The following is a 19,441-nucleotide window of genomic DNA, read 5'->3' as shown; positions in this document are numbered from 1 at the left end:
ATTTTCAAACGTCTCCACCATCTCTGAATGTTACCGTTACGAATAGACAAATTCTTGGGTTAAACTGATCAGTCCAGACTGGAAATACCTGCGGGTTCAAATTCTACTTCGAGCCAAAAACATTTGTCCAATGGCAGAAATATCAATGTCGTCCAATAATTGGGCCTCAGATCCATTTGCATGAATGCACCAAGTGAGCCTTCGAGACAGAAGTCAGACGGATACACAGAGAGGCAGACAGAAAGAAACCACAGTCTGCTTGGCGGCGGTTAAAAAAAGGCGACTACCTCCTGAGCCTTGAGGAACACTGCTCCCTTATGACCGAGGACATGTGTCTTTATCAGACGGTTCGGGGTCACACATGTCCACATGACGAAAAAAGAAATGAAACAACATTGTCATGATTTGAAATGGAGGCGTGAATGCAACAATGCCTAAAAAAAATGATAAGATAGAATATAATTGAATAAATGAAATAAGAAGTAACTATTTTTTGGATGGATGTTGGGACATTGCGGAAAGTTGTAGGCTGCCTTGCACAGGGAACTGATTATTCATCCATAATAAAGTACCATAACGTAATTTTTTTTTTTTGGACAAACAACAGCTCACGGCGAGAGTTTAGCAGATTATGATTTTAGCCTCGAGAAATAAACATGTTACGTTTACAGTGAGATATGTGTGCACATGCAAACTAAATGTAAATGTATCATAAAAAACACAAGGCCTCATTATGTTATGACAGTTTCATGCCTTACCACAGTATGATGTATTTATCCCTTACTACACAATATTATACTACACTATCAAGGGCCTTGTGTGTGTGTGTATATTATCTTCACCTCATTTACTGTAAAACCCACACAGAGAGATAAGATTGACTGTAATAATCATCTCATATATTTCAGTCTGCTCAACAAAAGATTCTAACGTAGCAGTGCCTGGTGTCTTTTGACGACTTTCTGTCTCATCCAAGAAATCAGAAATTAGTTCATTTCAATGCTCATGAGACGAATGAACCATCGGACTTGCATGTACATGTATGCGGTGTGAAACACAATCATGTCAATATGTACACTCTCTTCAAAATACAGTTTTATTCGCAGGGAATTCAAGAAATGTACGGTGGCAATGGAAGGACAAATTCTTTTCTTCAAAATGTATCCAAATCCAAAAATGTGAACATGTGATCTGTGCTGTTTTGAGTCTCGGTGTGACATCTGGTGGCCTGGTGAGGTAATGCTGCAGGATGGCAGGTTTGCAACTTCCACTTTTTCGTGTGAGTGAGTGAGTTTCTCTGGTTTGGATTGGATTTTGGATTTTTTTTTGTCGACGGTGCAATAACATTGAGTGAAATAGATGAAACATCCAAAGCATTATTAGGTGTCAACATCACCACTGGTGGAATAATGAGCCCTTCTTTTACCAGTTATCAATATCATGATCTAGGTCACCGTCATCGTTACCTAACAGTGTCGACGGTGACAGTAATTGTCCAACAGGACAAACAGTCCCACCGAGAGCTAAATTTTGTGTACCAAGAACACGTGTCCATTTACCAGAAATGAATCATAAGTGAAAGTGAAAGAAGACTCAAGCACCTCACACACACTCTCACAGTGTGACACAAAGAGAGGTGTTAAAACCCTACTCGTCGAAAGAGTCTCCGTCAAGTTCAGACTTGCTGTTAGAACATGGATGAATATCAACATCCGCTGTTCTTCGAAGCCAAAGACCTGACGGACCGAGAGAAGGACAAGCTCAGGCGATACTTTCAGAAGAGACGAGATTCCGGGGGAGGCGATTGCACAACGGTCCAAACCGTCGGGGGCAACATGCACAAAATCTGCTTCAAGGAAAAAGAAGGTAAGGAATCACGGCCCAAAGAAATTGGCTATTTGTGGGACTCGCTTTGCAGGTTTGGGCCTGAATGTAGATTTTTGTTGCCGCTTCCTTTCACAGACCAGGAAAGGGTTTTGCAGAGGAAGTTTCACACCATCACTCTACCGTCCGGAGATCGGCATCTGACCGTGAGCCGAAGTGACGCACCGCAGACCCCCGATCAGCCATCGACACAGGTGAGCGCCATGTCCCCCTGTCCAAACCCGGGTTGGCGCCCTCGCGACTAGGGTTGATCACCGAGCCAAAAGAATCTGGCCCGACCGGTTGGAGAGGATCCCTGTGGCGTCTGCACGTCGTGTGATTGTGATTGGTTTAACATTGCCCGAAACTCATCGATATCTTTGACGTTGTTGTTTCTTCTTTAGACGTTTACAAAAGCGAACACGAAAGGCCTGGAGAAGATTTTCAAGATCGAAGTTTACCTCCTGTATTACCTCAGAGACAACCCCAGGGCAAACAGAGTACTGCGCAAACAACTCTCTTCCATCGGCTGCACAGTGGAACTGAATTTCGACGAAGAGGAGGCGGTGGTTAGAGGGGATATCGAGAAGGGGCCAGGAGGGGCTTTTGGTGCTGCGGAGAAATGGGAGCTACAGGTGGACCTTCATCGGTCTTCATCGGTCTCACTGAGACCTACCTCTGCTTTCATGTGCTCAATCCAAAACAACAGAGAATGCTGCTGCAGGACCGCTCTTCTGTGGCCGACGACGAAATGAAAGTGTACAGAGACACTGGTTATTCGGTGGTCGTGGGAGAAGCCGAGGCCGTGAGGGAGAGGATTGCGAACCTGGAGAAGAGCCTGCCGACCTGCAAGGAGCTGCCAATCGTGGGGGAGACCTTCAAACTCGTGGAGGGAGAGTTCAGTCGGGAAATGCGCGCACATCACCCAGGAGTTCAAATCCAGATACGTCATAGCATGATCATCGTGGAGGGACCCGATGAGGAGGTGCAGGCAGGAGCAACAAAACTCGACCAACTGATGAATAAGGTGTTGGTAAAGACGGTACAGTTCCCTTCAGACTTAATGACCTTCATGAGGTCCAGCGATGCAATCTCCAAGTACCACGCTCGCTTCCAGCACAGCCTCAGACATCCCGTTTCCGTCAAAGTGGCATTGAACTTGATTCTGTCCAGTCTGTCGTCCGACGCCCTGGATGAGGCCGAAGCGGCGGTGAGGAGAGAGCTCGGCGCCGACACTGTGAAGCTGCAGGGCGCCGCGGCCGTGCCTCCAGATCTAGACAGGGTGAAGGACATCCTCACCAGAGCCAAGAACGTGGCAAACTGCCGCGAGCTCCGAGTGGACGTCAGCTACATCCCAGGAGCCAGTGTTAGCGCTGTGAGCGCAGTACGACTGGTGGGCTACAGTGAAGACATTAGCAAACTGAAAGAGGTTCTGCAGGACTACCAGATGAACCAGGTCGGGATACAAGAAGTTCTGATGCTGCCATATCCTGAGCTGGTTGACCGCTTTGATAAAGTCTTAGGTCTGATTTGCTTGAAGCAGACGGAAGTGTCCATAAAAACCTCACCTTTGCCACATCCTCGTGTGCTGATGTCTGGGCCCCGGTGTCACGTTCAGGAGGTCCAGCAGGCCCTGATCGCCGCTCTGTCCAGCCTGACATCGGACATCCTAGTTCTCGATGGACCAGGGGCTCAGCGGTACTTCCAGGCAGAGGGAAAAGTGAGCAAGGATCTGGTGGAGAGCTCCTGTCAGGTCCTTATCGCGGAACATCACGGCGCGAACTCCCAGGATGTCAATATCCGATCACGAGGCACCAGCAGCCCCGGCGTCACGCCCTTACCTTCCATCACCGGATTGGCCAGCAACACTGTCGAGAATGTCGCGGCCGACAAAACGATCCTAAAGATAACGCTCGGCAGTTTGGAGGATGAGCAGGTTTGACTGTTTTGTTCTAATCCGCATTCAACTCAGCTAATGAAGCAGCAATATGCAACACTCACAGTGATGATATATACCTAATATCCGCAGGTGAACGCATTGGTGGTTCCCATGCTCGACAAAAAGCTGACTTCCACAGTCATTGGCCAGTGCCTCTTGACCAAAGCAGGGAACACAATCCAGGCAAAGTTTGACTCAGTGGCGGCGACTCGCACCGTGTGCCCCGGGGACGTTCTGCAGGTCGCCGGTCCGGCATCTCTCGGCTGCTCCAAACTCTTCTTCATCGAGTGTCTGCCTTGGGATGGAGTCAGGGGGCAGAGTGTGCAGGTACAGTAAAAACACCTTGTGGATTGAAAAAACAATCATAACATAGGTGAGCGATAAGGCTTAAGTTGCTATCAAGTGTACCACCGTATGCCTCAGTAGTTGGTAGATGGAACTTTCTAAGGCTAAAAAGATCAGCATTTTTAATATCAGTGTAGCCCTGTGCCGTTTTAGCGGCCTGAAGTAACATTGACTTAATCAGAAAAAACGTGGTTCTTTTACTCCGCGCCTGTTTTACTCTGCATCACTCTGCAAAAAGAAAACCTTGCAAAAGGTAGCATACTCCACACATTCATTGAAGACGTGTGCAACGTGAATGACCGTCTAACCTTTGTGTCCTAGGCTCTTGCAGACGGGTTGAAGAGATGTTTGGACCTCTGTGTGCAGCAACGCTTGGTTTCAGTCGCGTTTCCACTTATTGGACCAGGAATTGCGCTCAAATTCCCGCCGAGGGAAGCCATCGGAGCTCTGGCCGAGAACATCCGCCAGTTTGGGTTATCCGCATCCTCCGGTTGCCTCTCGACCATCCATGTCGTCGTCAAACCTGGATATCCTGACTCTGAGGAGGTGACTATGGGCCCTTAGAGAACCGCTGTGACTGGTTTGCACGCATGCACGGTTTACTGAAAAGAAAGAGCTGAACGTCATTATTATTCACAGTGCTACCATGATGTCTACCGGCACCTCAGCGCGAATATGAACCAGGGAGACCAAGGTAAACTAGACAGCAATGCTTTGATTGACAGTTAATTACAAATACAGCAAGGGAAAAAAAAATGCATTCTCCACTGTTAGATAAAATATCAAACACACCTCCTCTCAGTGATCTTCCGGCCCCTCACAAGTGACCTGGACGACATCACCCTGACAGCGGGAGGTGGGGTCAGACTACGGCTGGTGTTCGGCGACATCACGAACGAGACGACCGACGCCGTCGTGAACACGACCGACTTCGTTCATTTTCAGGACGGTAGGTGAGACCCGCAGAAGCAGAGGCTGCACTAGAGAGGCAGGACGCAGGATGTCCTGGTGAGCCGGGACGCGTTACTGTAAAGGTTGTTTTTTTTTTTAAAGCTTTGTAACGTGGCTCTTCTGATGGCAGTGGCCTTTAGTAGGCCCACTGCAGCTGAAACATCGTAATGACTTATCAGATGGATTGCCACTAAACTTGGTGCAGATATATTGACCCGAGGATGAGTCTTAATTACACTAATGATCCCATGATCCCCCAAACTTTTGTACAGGCATTTATGGATCCCACCCGGTGATTTCGGGCGATCCCCTGACTTTTCAATTTGTGTCACCACAAGATTCACATCTTTTTTGTCAAATGTTTCCGCAACCTGCCGCAGTCTTGACCAAGAAAATTTGGTAGCCTATGCTCAGGTTCCCAATAGGATGAATCCAAAATTAATTTTTTGTTATGACCATCATCATGATTTATACAGATGGCGTCTGCAAAGACATCTTAGCCGTGGCTGGGCCCGAGGTGACGTCCGAGGTGCAAGCGGGTGAGAAAAAGAAAGATCAGGTAGAAAAGCACACATTGAACAACTTCCTACTGATTTTCGTCTCTTGTCGTGTCATACGTGTAGCAACAGTAAAGCGGGGAGAGGTTTTAAAGACCCGGCCGGGATCATTCCCGTGCAGAGCCCTTTTACACGTGTGTGGACAAAAGGACGCGGGCGTCACTGAGAAACTGGTGCATCGCATCGTTCAACTCTGCAATACCTCTGGGTACAAGTCCGTGGCCATTCCTGCCATCTGCACTGGTAAATGTTGTGCGACACGACCAAAGCAGTCGTCAGTCTGATTGTTTAGCCCTCTGTCAACTCACTGTCAGTGTTAATTCTGCCCAAACGCCGACCTCTTCTGTCGCAGGGAGTGGTGGGCTGGACCCCGGCGTGGTGGCAGCTGCCATCCTCCGAGGGGTCGAAAGGGCCACATCATCCACTCCCAACAGCTGTCTCGCCGACATCCGCCTCGTCCTGAGGAAGATTGATGTCTTCCTGGAGTTCAGAGAGAAGGCGATGCAGGTGTTCCCCACTGCTGCGGTCAACAGAGGTGATTTTCAGAAAACAAGACTTCTTCCTCTGTTTATTCAGATTTTCCTAAAACTATTTTCATTGTTTTGATTGTTTTTGGATCTTGCAGTGTCAGTGCCTCATGTACAACAGACTCCACGCAGGCCTGTGGCCGCAGACCTGAGCATCCTCCACAGCAGCTCCGCAAATCAGCAGTCCGCTTTCCTGTTCGTGGGTCTGCAGGACATCCCAGACGCCATGGCGAAGCTGAAGGATCTGTATCAGGCACAGTGCTCCAGTCAAACCTTCACAACGGAGCAGCTGGAATTTCTCTCCCAGGACGACGTCGAGAGTCTGAAGCAGGTGGTGGAGGCCGAGGGACTGTACGTCCAGTCGGGCCCGGGCGGCTCAACGGTGAGCGGGTTGAAGGATGGGGTGAACCGGGTGATGCAGATGATTAATGCGTCTCTGCAGGGCGGCCTCAGGGCACAACAGAGAGTCAGGGAGGAGGAGGATTTGTACACCCGTGTGGCTTGGTGCATCCTGGGAAATAACGGCAACTGGGAAAGGCTCCCTAAAGTGGCCAATCGCAAACTGGAAAATAGCGACATCTCCGGGGCGATAGTGGACGCACAGAGCTACCAGTGGAATGTGGATCTACAGAGGACGGAGGCCACAAGACGATCAACTGGACAGAAACAAAAGTTAAAGCGACTTGAGAACCTGCCAGGTGAGAGGATTGCTCTTAGGCTTTTCTTAGGCTAAATCGTAACACCCTTTATTTGAATCTTCAATTAAAGAAAGGGTCCCACCGTAGAAGAAAGTAACATCTGATACTTGTCTATTCATTATTTTTCCCCTTAACATTTTTCAGACTTCACTCTCCCTCTGTACTGGGACAACATGGCTGCCGGGGAGAGTATGAAGGTGGTTACACTGGAGCCCTCCTCTGCAGAGTACCACGCAGTAAAGGAAGCCTTCAAACGAACTGCCCCCAAGGCTGTGATGAAGGTGGGTGGCTTTCTCCGGAGGAGACGGGGTTGACCGTGCGTAGACTTGAACTGCACAAAAGCGATCGTGTAAAGTATATTACACGGGCATTGTTTTGATGATTTGTTCATTTCTTTCTCATTAGATCAACCGTTTGCAGAACGTTCACCTGCGTCGGGCCTATGAATCGCAGAAGAAGCACATTTCTGATAAGAACGTACAGGGGGGCGGCGCAGGTGAAAGGCTCCTGTACCACGGGACGACGCAGGAAAACTGCGACTCCATCATGACAACCGGATTCAACCGGAGATTTGCTGGGCAAAATGGTAACGATCTTTTGGACCCATTGCCCCCAAAATAATAATAAGTACCACATCGATCATTTTGGAAGGTGCTATCGTGGTAATTGTCGTAAATTCCCTGTTCTCTCTTATTCTCAGCAACTTTATATGGTCTTGGAACCTACTTTGCGGTGAACGCCGTCTACTCGGCCCACCCCACCTACTCAAAGCCAAATGCTTCAGGCTGTCAGTTAATGTTCGTGGCTCGGGTCCTTACCGGCCTCTACACCGTGGGCCAAGGTGGAATGATGGTGCCGCCTCCTCGCAACACCCAGCGGCCACATGACCTCTACGACAGCGTGGTGGACAACACGGACGACCCCAACATGTACGTTGTGTTCCACGATGACCAAGCGTACCCAGACTACCTCATCACCTTCAAGTGACTGTAAGGGGGCATTTTATGCGGTTTCCAATTTACAATTATGTAGAGAAATAATGATGATCTCCAGAATAAATGTTTTCAGGTATGCTCAATGGAAGTTTCCGATATTTGTAACCAGGGGTGTAGCACCAAATTCTGGGCCCTATACATAAGCAGTCTCTGTGGGCCCCCCGCAGCCATGATGCTGATTCATAAATGATACTGTGTGTGTGTTGTAATGGAACCCAGACTTTAGTTTCTTGGGGAAGACATGTCGAAGTCACTGGTTAGTAGATTAGCTGACATTCTCATGCTGAGTCGTGATGGGCTGACTAAACCATTTTGCGAGGGGTGAGAGGTCCCTCTGAGAACCTCCCCTATTTTTAGAAATACATAGTTCAGTCTCTCAACCAATGTATTCAGGCAATTTTTACATATATTATGACACTAATTACTTAGAAAACACTAATTACAAATAAAAAACCTTTTAATTCCAGGTTTAAGTATCCCACCTTTGGACCCTGGGTAGTCTGCCCCCTGCCCCCCAGTACTACAGTAATACCGTTTCCATGTTTGTAAAGGTATATTTGGAGGGTTAGAAAAACATATATAAGTAAGTCTTCAGTACTCGATGTTTAAGTTAATGATGATTTCTTCAGTGATGAATTATGATGGATGATTGTTAGATTTAAAAGCCATAGTTTCTGCTGTAAACCAATCACTAATAATACATGTTGACTCATTGATGGTGCCACAATGACTTTTTTGGTCCTTCTAATGAAGTAAAAAATGGCAACATGACAACTCGCGTACATGCATATGTTATTGGGGACTTGACACAAAATAATGCAGTTGCTAATGTTTTATTCTGTTGATGATTGCAAATTGTTCATGTATACAGTTATATAAAGAGGTGTAGGAACACTTTACTCAAATAAGAAATGTTGATATTTTTGTATTAATTGTAGTTATATGGGACTAACATTTGATAAGTAGCCAAGTTGAAGCTGCATTAATCAATATTTTGTATTTGAAATGAAACATAGCTTCCAACGAGTTGTTCATATCCACAGAGAATTGTCACCGAACTCTGCTCCCCAGTTGACCGAAAAACCCAATTGGAGGTATTATTCGTGGATCCACTATTTCCCAATTTTTTACAGGGTTAAGTATGATTACCCTCTTGTGTGTTAACAAATTGAATTTTTTCTTTAATGACTATATTCAGAGAAATCCTAATGCACACGCTATTCTTACGCCTACCACTATATGAAAACTATAACCATTGTTACAAGTGCAGAAGCTATACCTGTTGTGAACCTACAGTTACATAGCTATATATAATACTATAGCTCTATATATTTGGCTAAAGTGTATAGTGAGTTAAATGATGTCAGGGCATCGGGGAGGCTATGGAGACCCTCAGGGCTCGATGGTGATGGTCGCCTGGCCGAGGACCTGCCTGAGAGAAGGACAGTCCAGAGTGGCGATCACTCGGGTGGAGCCGGCCCTCAGCGGGATGAAAAACTCGGTCCAGGTCAGAGAGGAGCCTCCTGCGATCAGACTGAAACCAGGAAAGTTAGAGTTATTAGAGAGGATATTATTGATTTTTGGTGTACGTATGTGATGCCAAATTAGCTGAAATTGTGCTACGCACAACCAGCTCACCTGTAATATTTGAATTTGGGCGGCATGATCCCGGGTCCTTCCATGCGAATGTAGACGCCCTCCAGGCTGAAGGTGAAGGGGTTGGTAAACTGGACACTTGCCATCATCTCTTCACTGACTTTGCCTCCACCGGATACCTGAAGAACAAACGGGACATAAATCATTTAAACAACTTAAGGGGAAGTTCTTGGGTTGTTGGCTCTGTAGACAGAGAAAGAAAATGGCTGCAGGATTGTAGAAAGTAGAAGAAAAAAAGCGGCCATTATTTCAGACCTCAATGATGAGTTTGGGATTGTGTAGGTTGACGACTTTCATGGCGGTGACAATCTGGCCGGTCTCCTTGACCTTCCCAGTGACGATGAAGTGAAGGTTGGCCTGTTCGACCAGCTGCTTCATGTAGCTCTTTGACTGAACCTCCACCAACTCCTTAACAGCTGCAGAACGTGAAAAAAAAGACAGTGCTGCTCTCAAAAGATTTCCACGATTCGCAGATTGACTGAACCTTGCTCATTTTAAATTATAGTAGAGAGGAGCACTTCTGTAAATGAATCAACACCCACATTTGTTGGGTTCAATCTCCACTGTGGGAGTCATGAACAGGAACTCGGAGCTGGTGACTCCAGTGTAAAACACCACGCTGCCGCTGATGTAGGCGTCCACGGTCCGCTGCTGGTCACTGCGGTTGACGAGCTCCAGGCTGAACGAAAAGTCGTCGCCGACGCTGACCTCCAGGGTGGGCAGGACCAGGTCCACGTCGGCCGGAGGAGGATTGGACTTCTCTCGTTTGCAGCCATACTCCTCTGCTTTCTCCAGGACGGTCCGCTCTTCTGCACTGCCTGGATTGGATGTTCGAAATAAGTGTGAGTTTGTGCATTTCTGTATTTCGGAAAGGAAAATATCAACTTGTTTTGTCCAGAAGGTTTGTCTTCCGGATTATCTCCAGACTGCATACATCTGAATGCCATATGTCCGGTAACGAAAGCACCAGAATTGGCCGAAGTATTCTGGCCCTATTCCGAGTGGCAGCTCTGGTAAAATCAAACCAGAATGAAGCCAACTGAGCTTGATTTCCCGACCAAAAGGGCCAAAGCCCCCACTCCAAAAGCCTTGCCTAAGATGGTAGCCACTTGGGGGGCACGTGGCTGATCCTCTGGTGCTAGAACCTGCACACGAATCATACCAAATTAACTAGATTTTTAGACTACTTGAGCAGGATAAGCCTTCATGCATGAACCCCTATATTATGTATCGACTAAGTGCTCTTTATCAGTTTATCCGAGATTGCGTTTTGGATAAATATGGCGTCACCGACCTTCAGAGAACTTGTACTGGTCGGTGATGTCGCGGCGGGTCATCTCTCCCGGAGTCTTAGTCAAGACCATGCGGCCCACGTGAGTCCGGTTGACTTTGACCGGCTCCATGGTCCCGTCTCTGCTCCGGGAATAAAACACCACGTCGCTGTTGACCTACGGGGAGAAAGACAGTGAGACCACATACAGAATAGATACAACTGCTTTCTTGCAGGCAGAAATACCTCTCACTGAAAAGACTCACCTCAGCAAAGACAAAGGCAGCATCGAAGGGGAAGCAAATCTGCCCATGTTTGATGGCCTTGACAGAGGCAGGACCACATCTATACATGCCTTGATGAATAATAAAAGAGGAAATGAAATGTTGATTATTATTGCACTGTATTTACTTTTATTCTGAGTAAAAACACAGAAAAAATTGGTTCATTCTTTGCATTGCAGTTATTATAATGTATAAAGTCCAACCCAGAGAGAAAATTCATTTTTCATTTGGGGTTTTTGTGTCTGTGATTTATCTGTACATGATACAATTATACAATTCTTGATTACTCATAATCTGTTATCATCAAATGAGAAAACATTTATATTGTTATGATAATTACCATCACTGGTCTCCTGTGGTGTTGCATCCACAACTTGCCAACCTCCAAAGCCAGGAGGGAGGTCTGGCCTGGACATGAAGCACTCGTTCCAGCAATGATAGTTCCTGACAATGACAAACATTAGTTTTACATATGATTGGGGAAAGTATCATTATCATTCACTTGTGTGTTGCTGATTCAGGTTTACACAGTCTGTGTTGGAATGTGATCAGTATAGATCTAGTAGTTACAGGGTTAAATGTGTTGGGTTTCCCCAGAGGCTGGTGTTATAAAAGGACCGTGGGGTCATTCAATTTTACAGGTTTATCTATGGAAGCCTAAATTTGTCAAAAAAAAAAAGATTGTTTATGAGATGTCTTGACTTTTTTGTCTAGATAGATAGCACAAAGGGAAGTTTTCAATATGCAAAGGTTCATCCTCTGAGAAGCATGAACGTGCGTGATTGGTGTCTTTTTGATTTTGATATTAGAAACTTTGGTCCGATGGCCAAAGAAAAGGCCAGGGAGTCACAAAAATATTCTGAATCACCCTCTGGGGACCATGAATACATGCCCGATTTCATAAAAAAAAATGTATAGAAAAGACCAGAGTTTTAGTGAAACGTTAACCAAAATGTCAGTTGTGACCAAACTTGTTAAAAGAATTATCGCCAACGGCAGCATCCGTACAGGCCACAACACCAGCAGGTCAAAGACGGTTAAAAAAATGTCAATTTCGAGGATGACGTGGTACCAGATGGAGTCCCTGGTGAGGTTGCGGTCAATCCTGCCGTTGTCGTCCAGGATGATGTCAGTCTTCAGGTTCCCGTCGTTGTCGTGGGCGGAGTAGAAGTTGGTGACGACCCGGGATGGGATGCCGAGACAGCGAAGAACTGGGACACAGTGGCAAAATGTTAAATGAAAAGCAAAGACAGAAATCAGGAGGTGGATGGATCTGTAAGATTGATCAGAGCTTCTAAATCAAATGACCCAAAGTATCAGCAACAATAAGAGTTGGTTTAAATGCTGGAAAATGATACCTCTACTCTTTCGTTGCCATCTCATAGAGCCTAAGACTTACAGCAACACCCCTTCATGGGAATTGATTTACTGTCCTGAAGCAAATTTTGACAGATAGTTCAGGCATTTTCTGACATTGGCTGGGGTGATTCAGTTCAATCGAAACAATGTGTCTCCCTTTTACCAACTCCTTAAGGCCTGTCTGTCTCAACACTTCTTGACATAAAGTGATTTAACGGCGAGGTCAAGGAAACCAAAAAATGTGAAACACATGTGGCTCCGGTCAAGATCTCACAGGTGTTGAAGACGGCGGCGTAGACCCAGCACTGAGCGTAGCAGACGGGCATCTTGCTGCTGGCGTAGCCGAGCAGGATGTCAGTGCTGCCGGTCCATGATGTGGGCGCCACACCGTAGGTGTAGTCGCCGGACCAGCTCCCCACCAGCACGCCCTCGTCGTCGCGAGAGTTCAGCTGAGAGCGACAAAGAGTTCAGACACGTTTTGATAAAAAACAAATACAGCACCGTTGAATGAAGATATCGCTAGCCTTTTCTGCATTTGGTTTGAAATAATTGTAAAGTTATGACATGATTAAAAAGATACGGTTTCTTAAATAAACATATATCCTTGACTTATGTATTTCTTCACAATTTCACCACATATCCTGTAAAATCAGTTTCATGTTTTTGAATATGTTTTTTTTTTTACCATCGCAGAGGCCTTCCTGCTGATCTTGATGGGGTCTCCTCTGTCGGTGATGGGCATCTCAGCCCTGTCCATGATGTACAGACAGGCATCCAGGATCCCATAGTTAAACTGAGGAAAAGAAACTCGTTCAGTTAGAAAATTTTATGGGTGAAAAAAAAAGCCTTAAAGTCTTGATCGTTTTTTTCTTCTTCTCCTACCTGTCCATAGTTCCAGTTTCTCTCCGAGACGTCGTCAGAGGAGCCGTGGAAGATGAGCCCCATCTCAGACATCACGCACTCCTCCCTCTCTGGCTCGTCATCCAGAAACACGGCATCGTCTGGGGAAAATGCGACGGGTCACGCGGATGTTTATGAAACGTGAAAGAGCAACGGTTGCGTGATGCCTGTTCTCACCTGCCACCCAGGGGTTGAAGAGGATGTAGAGGTCCCGGCTGTGGTCCTTCCTCGTCCTGCGGATGCCGAAAGGCGTCGACACGGCGACATACATGTGGTACTTCCCCACGATGCAGTTGGCCGTAGGAGTGATGCCCATGGTGACCGTTTTGTCTGACTTGTTCGTGATGCGGCCTTCCCAGGAGCCCTTGCGCTGCTTGGTGGGGAAGACGGGGATGTAGGTGCCCTTGCTGTACTGAGGGCTGGAGCCTGAGATAAACATAGTATTTTTAACCACAAAACAATAATTCAAGGCTTCTCAAGAACAATACCGAACTCAATTATAGACCCCCCCCAAACAGAAATGGTGTTGAATCTACTGAGCTCACCGATGACAAACTCCACGGCGATCTTGTCGCGAGCAGGATCGTAGGGACGGTTGAAAGTGATGTTGACCTGGAACTCTTGTCCCCGACGGACGACGAGCTGGTCGGAGCTGTAAAACGCGGTGTGGTGTTGCATCTTGTTGCTCTCGTCGGGCCGTCTCATCATGTCCACGTCGAAGATATCAAGGTACTCTGGACGAGGCACAGACACAAGGAGAGCAGGGTGTAACGGAAAAAACTAACTGATGAGATTTTTTTTGAGGTCATCTGAATTTGTCAATGTGTACAAACCATTTGCATTTAAAAAAAAAAAGAATGATTTCTTCCAGATTTCATAACGTCCACATAGATATTTCCCTCCTGACAAACCTGTACTTAATGACAGATATCCACAGGACAGGGGTCATTGGGATGACTCCCTCTGTCCTTAGCTGTTGAACTGGCTTTGTATAAAAACTTAATTTAACTAGTTTGTGTCTCTATCATTATTGGTACACCACTATCAATGCCCTGATATCACATAATAAGGGGCAGTATGGAGGCCACAACACACCTCAAGTATCTCTCTACTAACAACTATCGATCATTAAAGTTATTAAGTTCAAGTTAAGAAGTTCTGGAAAGCTGTAAACTGGTGCACGTGTAGAAAAACATTGTGTGTAAGTAGAAAACCCTATCAGGTATTCATCTGCTGTTATTTGACCTCAATCGGATTAACTACTTATCTAACCACAAAAACGACAGACGTTGCATTCATACATTCCTGTCACATCTGGATCTCTGCCTGTGTGCAGCTCTTTGACAATGAGACGGGCTGTCGTGTGGCGACAAGCTGCAGGAAGTCAGCCGCTGTTATCGTGTCAGGGCGTCATTCACGCGTCAGTCACGTGCAAAAAGTTCCCGGAAACCGGGAAACGGACTTCATCTTCTCCGACCAAGACACACTGTGACATCTGTCAACTGCTCTTCAATCCAGCTTTTTTTGAAAAACAACTTTTTTTCTTCTATGTATGAATGAGAGCATGTTGTTTTTTGGAATCCAACATTTAAAATGACATGTATACAGAATTTATACTCCCCCCCTCACCAGTCAGAGGTGGCAGCCCTCTCGGGCCCGGCGAACCGAAGAGCTCAAACTCGGGCATGTCCGTCGAGTCGGAGTTGGAGCTGGCGACGGGCACCGCGGTGCGGCCGCGGTTCGTCACCTTGGGGGGGCGTCCAGTGGGTGCAGGGGGGGCAGGGGAGGGAGTCGGGGTGGTACCCTGATCAGACATGGTGGGTTGGTGGGTGGATGATCCACGACTGGAAGAGGAGAGAGGACAAAGAACAGTGTTTCTAACAGTTCCTCAATCGTAATTTTTATTTACCACATTGCATCTTCATTGCTTTCACAATAATTAATTGAAAACATATTTTGTGGCTAAAATATGCTTGTACACAAGTAGTTTGTCAGTGCAGTTTCTTAAGGCTGAATTCCCGTCATGCTCCATTTGTTCCTGAATCAAGCCGATTTCACACTCATCTGCAGTGAGTGAGTGAGACAGACAGATCTTTTTGTTGTTATTCAAAAAAGAAAAGTTTTTAAAATGAAAAAGTTATAACTTTAAAGCAAATGAAAATATAAAAGATTATATGAATGATGAAACTTACCACATGCATTGATGAATACATAAAGCAGATTGTCTGTTTTGCATGTGTGTTACCATGTGTGTTTGTGGGTTGGGTCCTGTAAGATGCTGGTATTTTGACTTCACAAATATTGTCTAATGTTCCCCCCCCTTTTTTGTGGCCAGAGAGAGACGAAGATTAATTTTAACACTGAGCATCAAGCATGTCTATTAAAAGACAGAGTTATGTATAACTGGCAAATAAAAGAGTCAAGGAACTGCAGCAGTCTTACTTGTTTCCTTTCGTGGGACATCATGTTCTCATGACGTCACGTTATGTTATGTCATCCTATACATTCAATTTGACTGGAGAAGAGGTTTTGAAATAAGCACACAATTCAACCCTGTAGAGGTTTAAAAGAGTGTCTGCATGTAGACGAACTGGAACGACTTTTAACTTTAGTGCCAATACGAATGCACTGTAAAAAAACAAACACATGAGAACTGATCTTAGTAGTGGTATAAAGTACGAGTGGTTTTCGTCAGTATTTCCAGCTTTATTCTTCCACTCATCTTAATTTCAGGGGCAAATATTGTACTTTTACTTAAAGTTACATGTATTATCATGTTTTACAAAATGTTTTGTATACAAAACATGAGTAAGATGCATCGTTGTAGATTAAATCGGGTAACAAACTTTCTCAATCATTCGCAACCATAAATTGCTAGTAACAATCCTGTAATATAACATAACTTCTTTTGCATAGTGTTTTTATTTTTCATTCTTTAGGTACTTTCATTTATTAAAATGCATGACTTTTACGTGTTAATTAAGTATTTTTGTGAGGTTTTACTTCTACAAGTTTTTTACTTCTATAAGTTTTTTCACCTCAGCTATTTGTACTTTTTACAGGATATGGACAAAATGTGCCCGTTTGGGCACATTTTGTCAAACACTAAGTACGTGTTTGAGTTTTAGCCACCAGAAATTGTTATTAATAGCCATTTATTCTGACACCATGTCATTGAAGGGAAAGCATCTGAATACATCCCCCACTACGGCTTATGTAAGCATGACTATACTGATTATGAATTCAAGGTTATATAGAAATGTATACACACTAACAAACCTTGTAATATTTACAATGTGTCGCCCCTTTGTCGCGCTGCCAACCTGCAGAGTGTGCACACGTCTGTCTGCGCATCACTGCCACCGGTGGCTGAGGTGAGAACAGAGCCTTCAATGTGCGAGATGACGACTCATGCGGCCAAACACCGCCCCAAACTTCTCCTTCCTCGTCCGGCACTTACACCCAACATTTTGCAACAGTGAGTCCCTTTTCTCTCTCAGGCAGGTGTTTGTCGCGCCTTATGAAAACAGATGTTGTGCACTTTGATGTTTTTGAATCAGTCTCGCCACATGCTTACATAATCACCACGGCAGGAACTTCATGCCCCTCTGACCTGCAGTGGCGGCCTCGCGGAGGCAGGTTTTTTTTTTTTAGATTGACCCCATGTGGGCTGACGGGTTGATGTAATGTTGTTTAAAGCTCTGCTTCATGTTGAGTGGATTGAATGAGTCACACTGAGAACACTGAGGGTCTTTGTTTACATGTGTTCACACCCAGGGCTAAGTTTGAATCGAAAGGTTTGTTTAAATTATTACAGTTGTCATGTAGGTTTTTTTATTTGTAATATTATTTTTTGTCTTAATAGACACTTTGGGTGACTTTTAATGGTTAACCATGGATAGAAATAAATAATTTAAGCAAGAAAATCTGACTCCCGCTGTTACAACTGGTAAAACTATGTTTGGTAATGTTTCCTGATGTTTTCATGGCAACTGCCACTACTATTAATCATTAATCTACTATTAATAAAAATTATGAATTATTCCTATTAATATATGTTTTCTTGAATAATGGTTTTCTAAAATGCTCTATCTGACAGTCCAAACCCCAAATGTGTTTAGTTTTCACACATATATATGTGTGTTATAATACAAAAGCATTGCGATCCAAAAGTAAAAGTACTCATACAGATATTCATACAGACCATTTCATAGTGGGATAATATTCTATATTATATACCACCGGATTTGTGAATTAGCATGGAAGCAGCATTTTCATGTTGCAAATGGCGAACACCGAGCTATTGACATAAGTTCATATTTTGCAGAAGATGAATTCAGCTAAATAACTTGTAATAAATGTAGTGGATTGAAATGTGGTAGATTACAAGTATACATACATGGAACATGCAATGGAAATACTCAAGTTGAGCAAATGGCAAAAAAAAAAACTGCACATCTTAAAAATCTTTTTCATTTCTTCGACACTTATTCAGTGACATATGCTGACACAGAAGAAACATCCACACAGGTTTAACGGCAGCTCCGAGCCTTTTTGTGCTCAACAGACAGTAGACAAAGTTTATCAAATATGATAAATAAGTTTACGTTTTTAAGTTTTTCATTCTTCACCGATGCAGGGTCTGCTTAAGAATGAACATTGGAAGATGAGTTTTTACACTTAATATACTAATAACTACTACGTTATTTGTTCTGCTGGTATCATAAGCAATATACGCAGCTTATAACCAGTTGGTTATTAATTTTAGTTTAACCAAATTTTAGATGCAAGAAAAATGCCAAAAAATAGACAGTAGGTTTCGTTAGAATTAGCGCTAGTCTGTTTCAAACGTTGCACAAGAACTGCAAAAAAAGTTTTTAAAATTACTCTCAGATGTATCAGCAAGTTAATTTGCATCTTAACATCTGGAAGACATAAACAACACAACGTTACCGAACTGCAGTGGAATTCTGGTGCAGTAAACCCAGAGTTGTTTTTTAGTTTTTTTTTTACTTACAGATGAAAACTTTATGTCTTGTGTCTTCAGAGGAAGTTGGACAGAGAAGCCGCTGTTGGTTGGAGTCGGTCTGCTGCTGCTTCTCCGTCCGAGAGTCCTCTGCGTCTGCTTATATATCCTGCAAGGGCGTGTGTGTGTGTGTGTGTGTGTGTGTGTGTGTGTGTGTGTGTGTGTTCAAGACCTCTGTTGGGAAATTGTCTTGTCGTGGGTGTAGCTGGTCAAGTCCAACTTGGGAGCAGGATGCGGAATCTACCATCTCTCCACAAGCCACATCTGGACAGGGCTCGGAGAGAAAGTCAAACTGATCGACGTGTCTCTGCTCTGCAGCTGTCAGATGGGACACAGACAGTTAGATAATACATGCACGCTCAGTGTGATGAAAATATTATGAGAATATGAATTCATTCAGATTTTTTTCATGTTTCCTTTTCTTTTAGTTTCACTGATCTTGTGCAGTTTTCCTGCGTTGTTTGTTCACAGCCAGAGCTCTGACTGATATCTATATCAGTAAGTTTGTTTTAGTACGGTTGGTTCAAGTTATAATTGAAAAAAAATAATAATCTCAGGAGTCTGTAGTTTTTGCAAATTTTAGGGTTTTTAATTCTGTCTTTTCGGTCACAGGTGTGTTTAGTGTTTTGACGGTGGTGTGGTTTTCTGTTCGCTTGTGTTTTTATTTGAAGCGGTGGTTTTGGTTTGTGTTATTGCCTCCAAGGGTAGAGGACTGTTTGTCCTGTGCCATTCTTTTCTCTTTTTTTTGTTCTCAATAAATTATGCAGCAAGTCCTTCAGAACAACACAAAAATAAATTGCTTCACACTTCTAGTAATGTACAATTACTGCTGCTACCATAAATATGTGCACTGCTGCTGTTTCTGCCACATTACTTCCTCTGATTGTACTTCTGAGCAATTAAAACTGCACATACACATTTTTCCATATCGGCAACGAGCAACTGCATTGCTTTTGCAAACCTATTTCCTTCTCGCTCATTCGATCCTCATCTCCAACCACGAATTTCCATCACTAACCACTCAAAACATTGAGAGAGAAATAAAGTTTAATTTCCCTTTTACGCAGAGGA

General features: G+C 44.6%; 2 protein-coding genes across 4 annotated transcripts; one reads left to right on the top strand and one right to left on the bottom strand.

Moving 5' to 3' along the window:
• Positions 1-1,180: 1,180 nt before the first annotated feature.
• On the top strand, positions 1,181-7,958 carry LOC118289053 (protein mono-ADP-ribosyltransferase PARP14-like). 3 transcript variants are annotated; one of them, XM_047335912.1, is made up of 14 exons: positions 1,181-1,866; positions 1,963-2,078; positions 2,268-3,799; positions 3,893-4,129; positions 4,469-4,693; positions 4,787-4,841; positions 4,950-5,096; positions 5,575-5,637; positions 5,722-5,898; positions 6,008-6,190; positions 6,281-6,880; positions 7,025-7,161; positions 7,286-7,466; positions 7,581-7,958. In XM_047335912.1, the coding sequence occupies exons 3-14, from the start codon at positions 2,486-2,488 to the stop codon at positions 7,865-7,867; spliced, it is 3,606 nt and encodes a 1,201-aa protein (XP_047191868.1). In that variant the 5' UTR covers positions 1,181-1,866; positions 1,963-2,078; positions 2,268-2,485; the 3' UTR covers positions 7,868-7,958. The 3 variants fall into 3 exon arrangements, with proteins under 3 accessions (XP_047191868.1, XP_047191869.1, XP_047191870.1); XM_047335913.1 differs by lacking the exon at positions 5,575-5,637; XM_047335914.1 differs by lacking the exons at positions 5,575-5,637; positions 5,722-5,898.
• Positions 7,959-8,692: 734 nt separating this feature from the next.
• On the bottom strand, positions 8,693-18,519 carry f13a1b (coagulation factor XIII, A1 polypeptide b). The gene is made up of 15 exons (XM_035606501.2): positions 18,362-18,519; positions 14,974-15,188; positions 13,890-14,078; positions 13,522-13,770; positions 13,327-13,445; positions 13,130-13,237; positions 12,719-12,893; positions 12,158-12,296; positions 11,426-11,529; positions 11,068-11,156; positions 10,826-10,979; positions 10,074-10,349; positions 9,787-9,947; positions 9,514-9,650; positions 8,693-9,409 (listed from the first exon to the last, which is right to left on the bottom strand). Exons 2-15 carry the CDS (start codon positions 15,158-15,160, stop codon positions 9,268-9,270), a joined length of 2,229 nt encoding a protein of 742 aa, XP_035462394.1. The 5' UTR covers positions 15,161-15,188; positions 18,362-18,519; the 3' UTR covers positions 8,693-9,267.
• Between the last annotated feature and the right edge of the window lie 922 nt (positions 18,520-19,441).

This window comes from Scophthalmus maximus, chromosome 12 (assembly GCF_022379125.1).
Source record: "Scophthalmus maximus strain ysfricsl-2021 chromosome 12, ASM2237912v1, whole genome shotgun sequence".
Taxonomy (NCBI): domain Eukaryota; kingdom Metazoa; phylum Chordata; class Actinopteri; order Pleuronectiformes; family Scophthalmidae; genus Scophthalmus; species Scophthalmus maximus.
The sequence above is the reverse complement of the archived record's forward strand: the minus strand, read 5'-3'. Positions and strand labels throughout refer to the sequence as shown.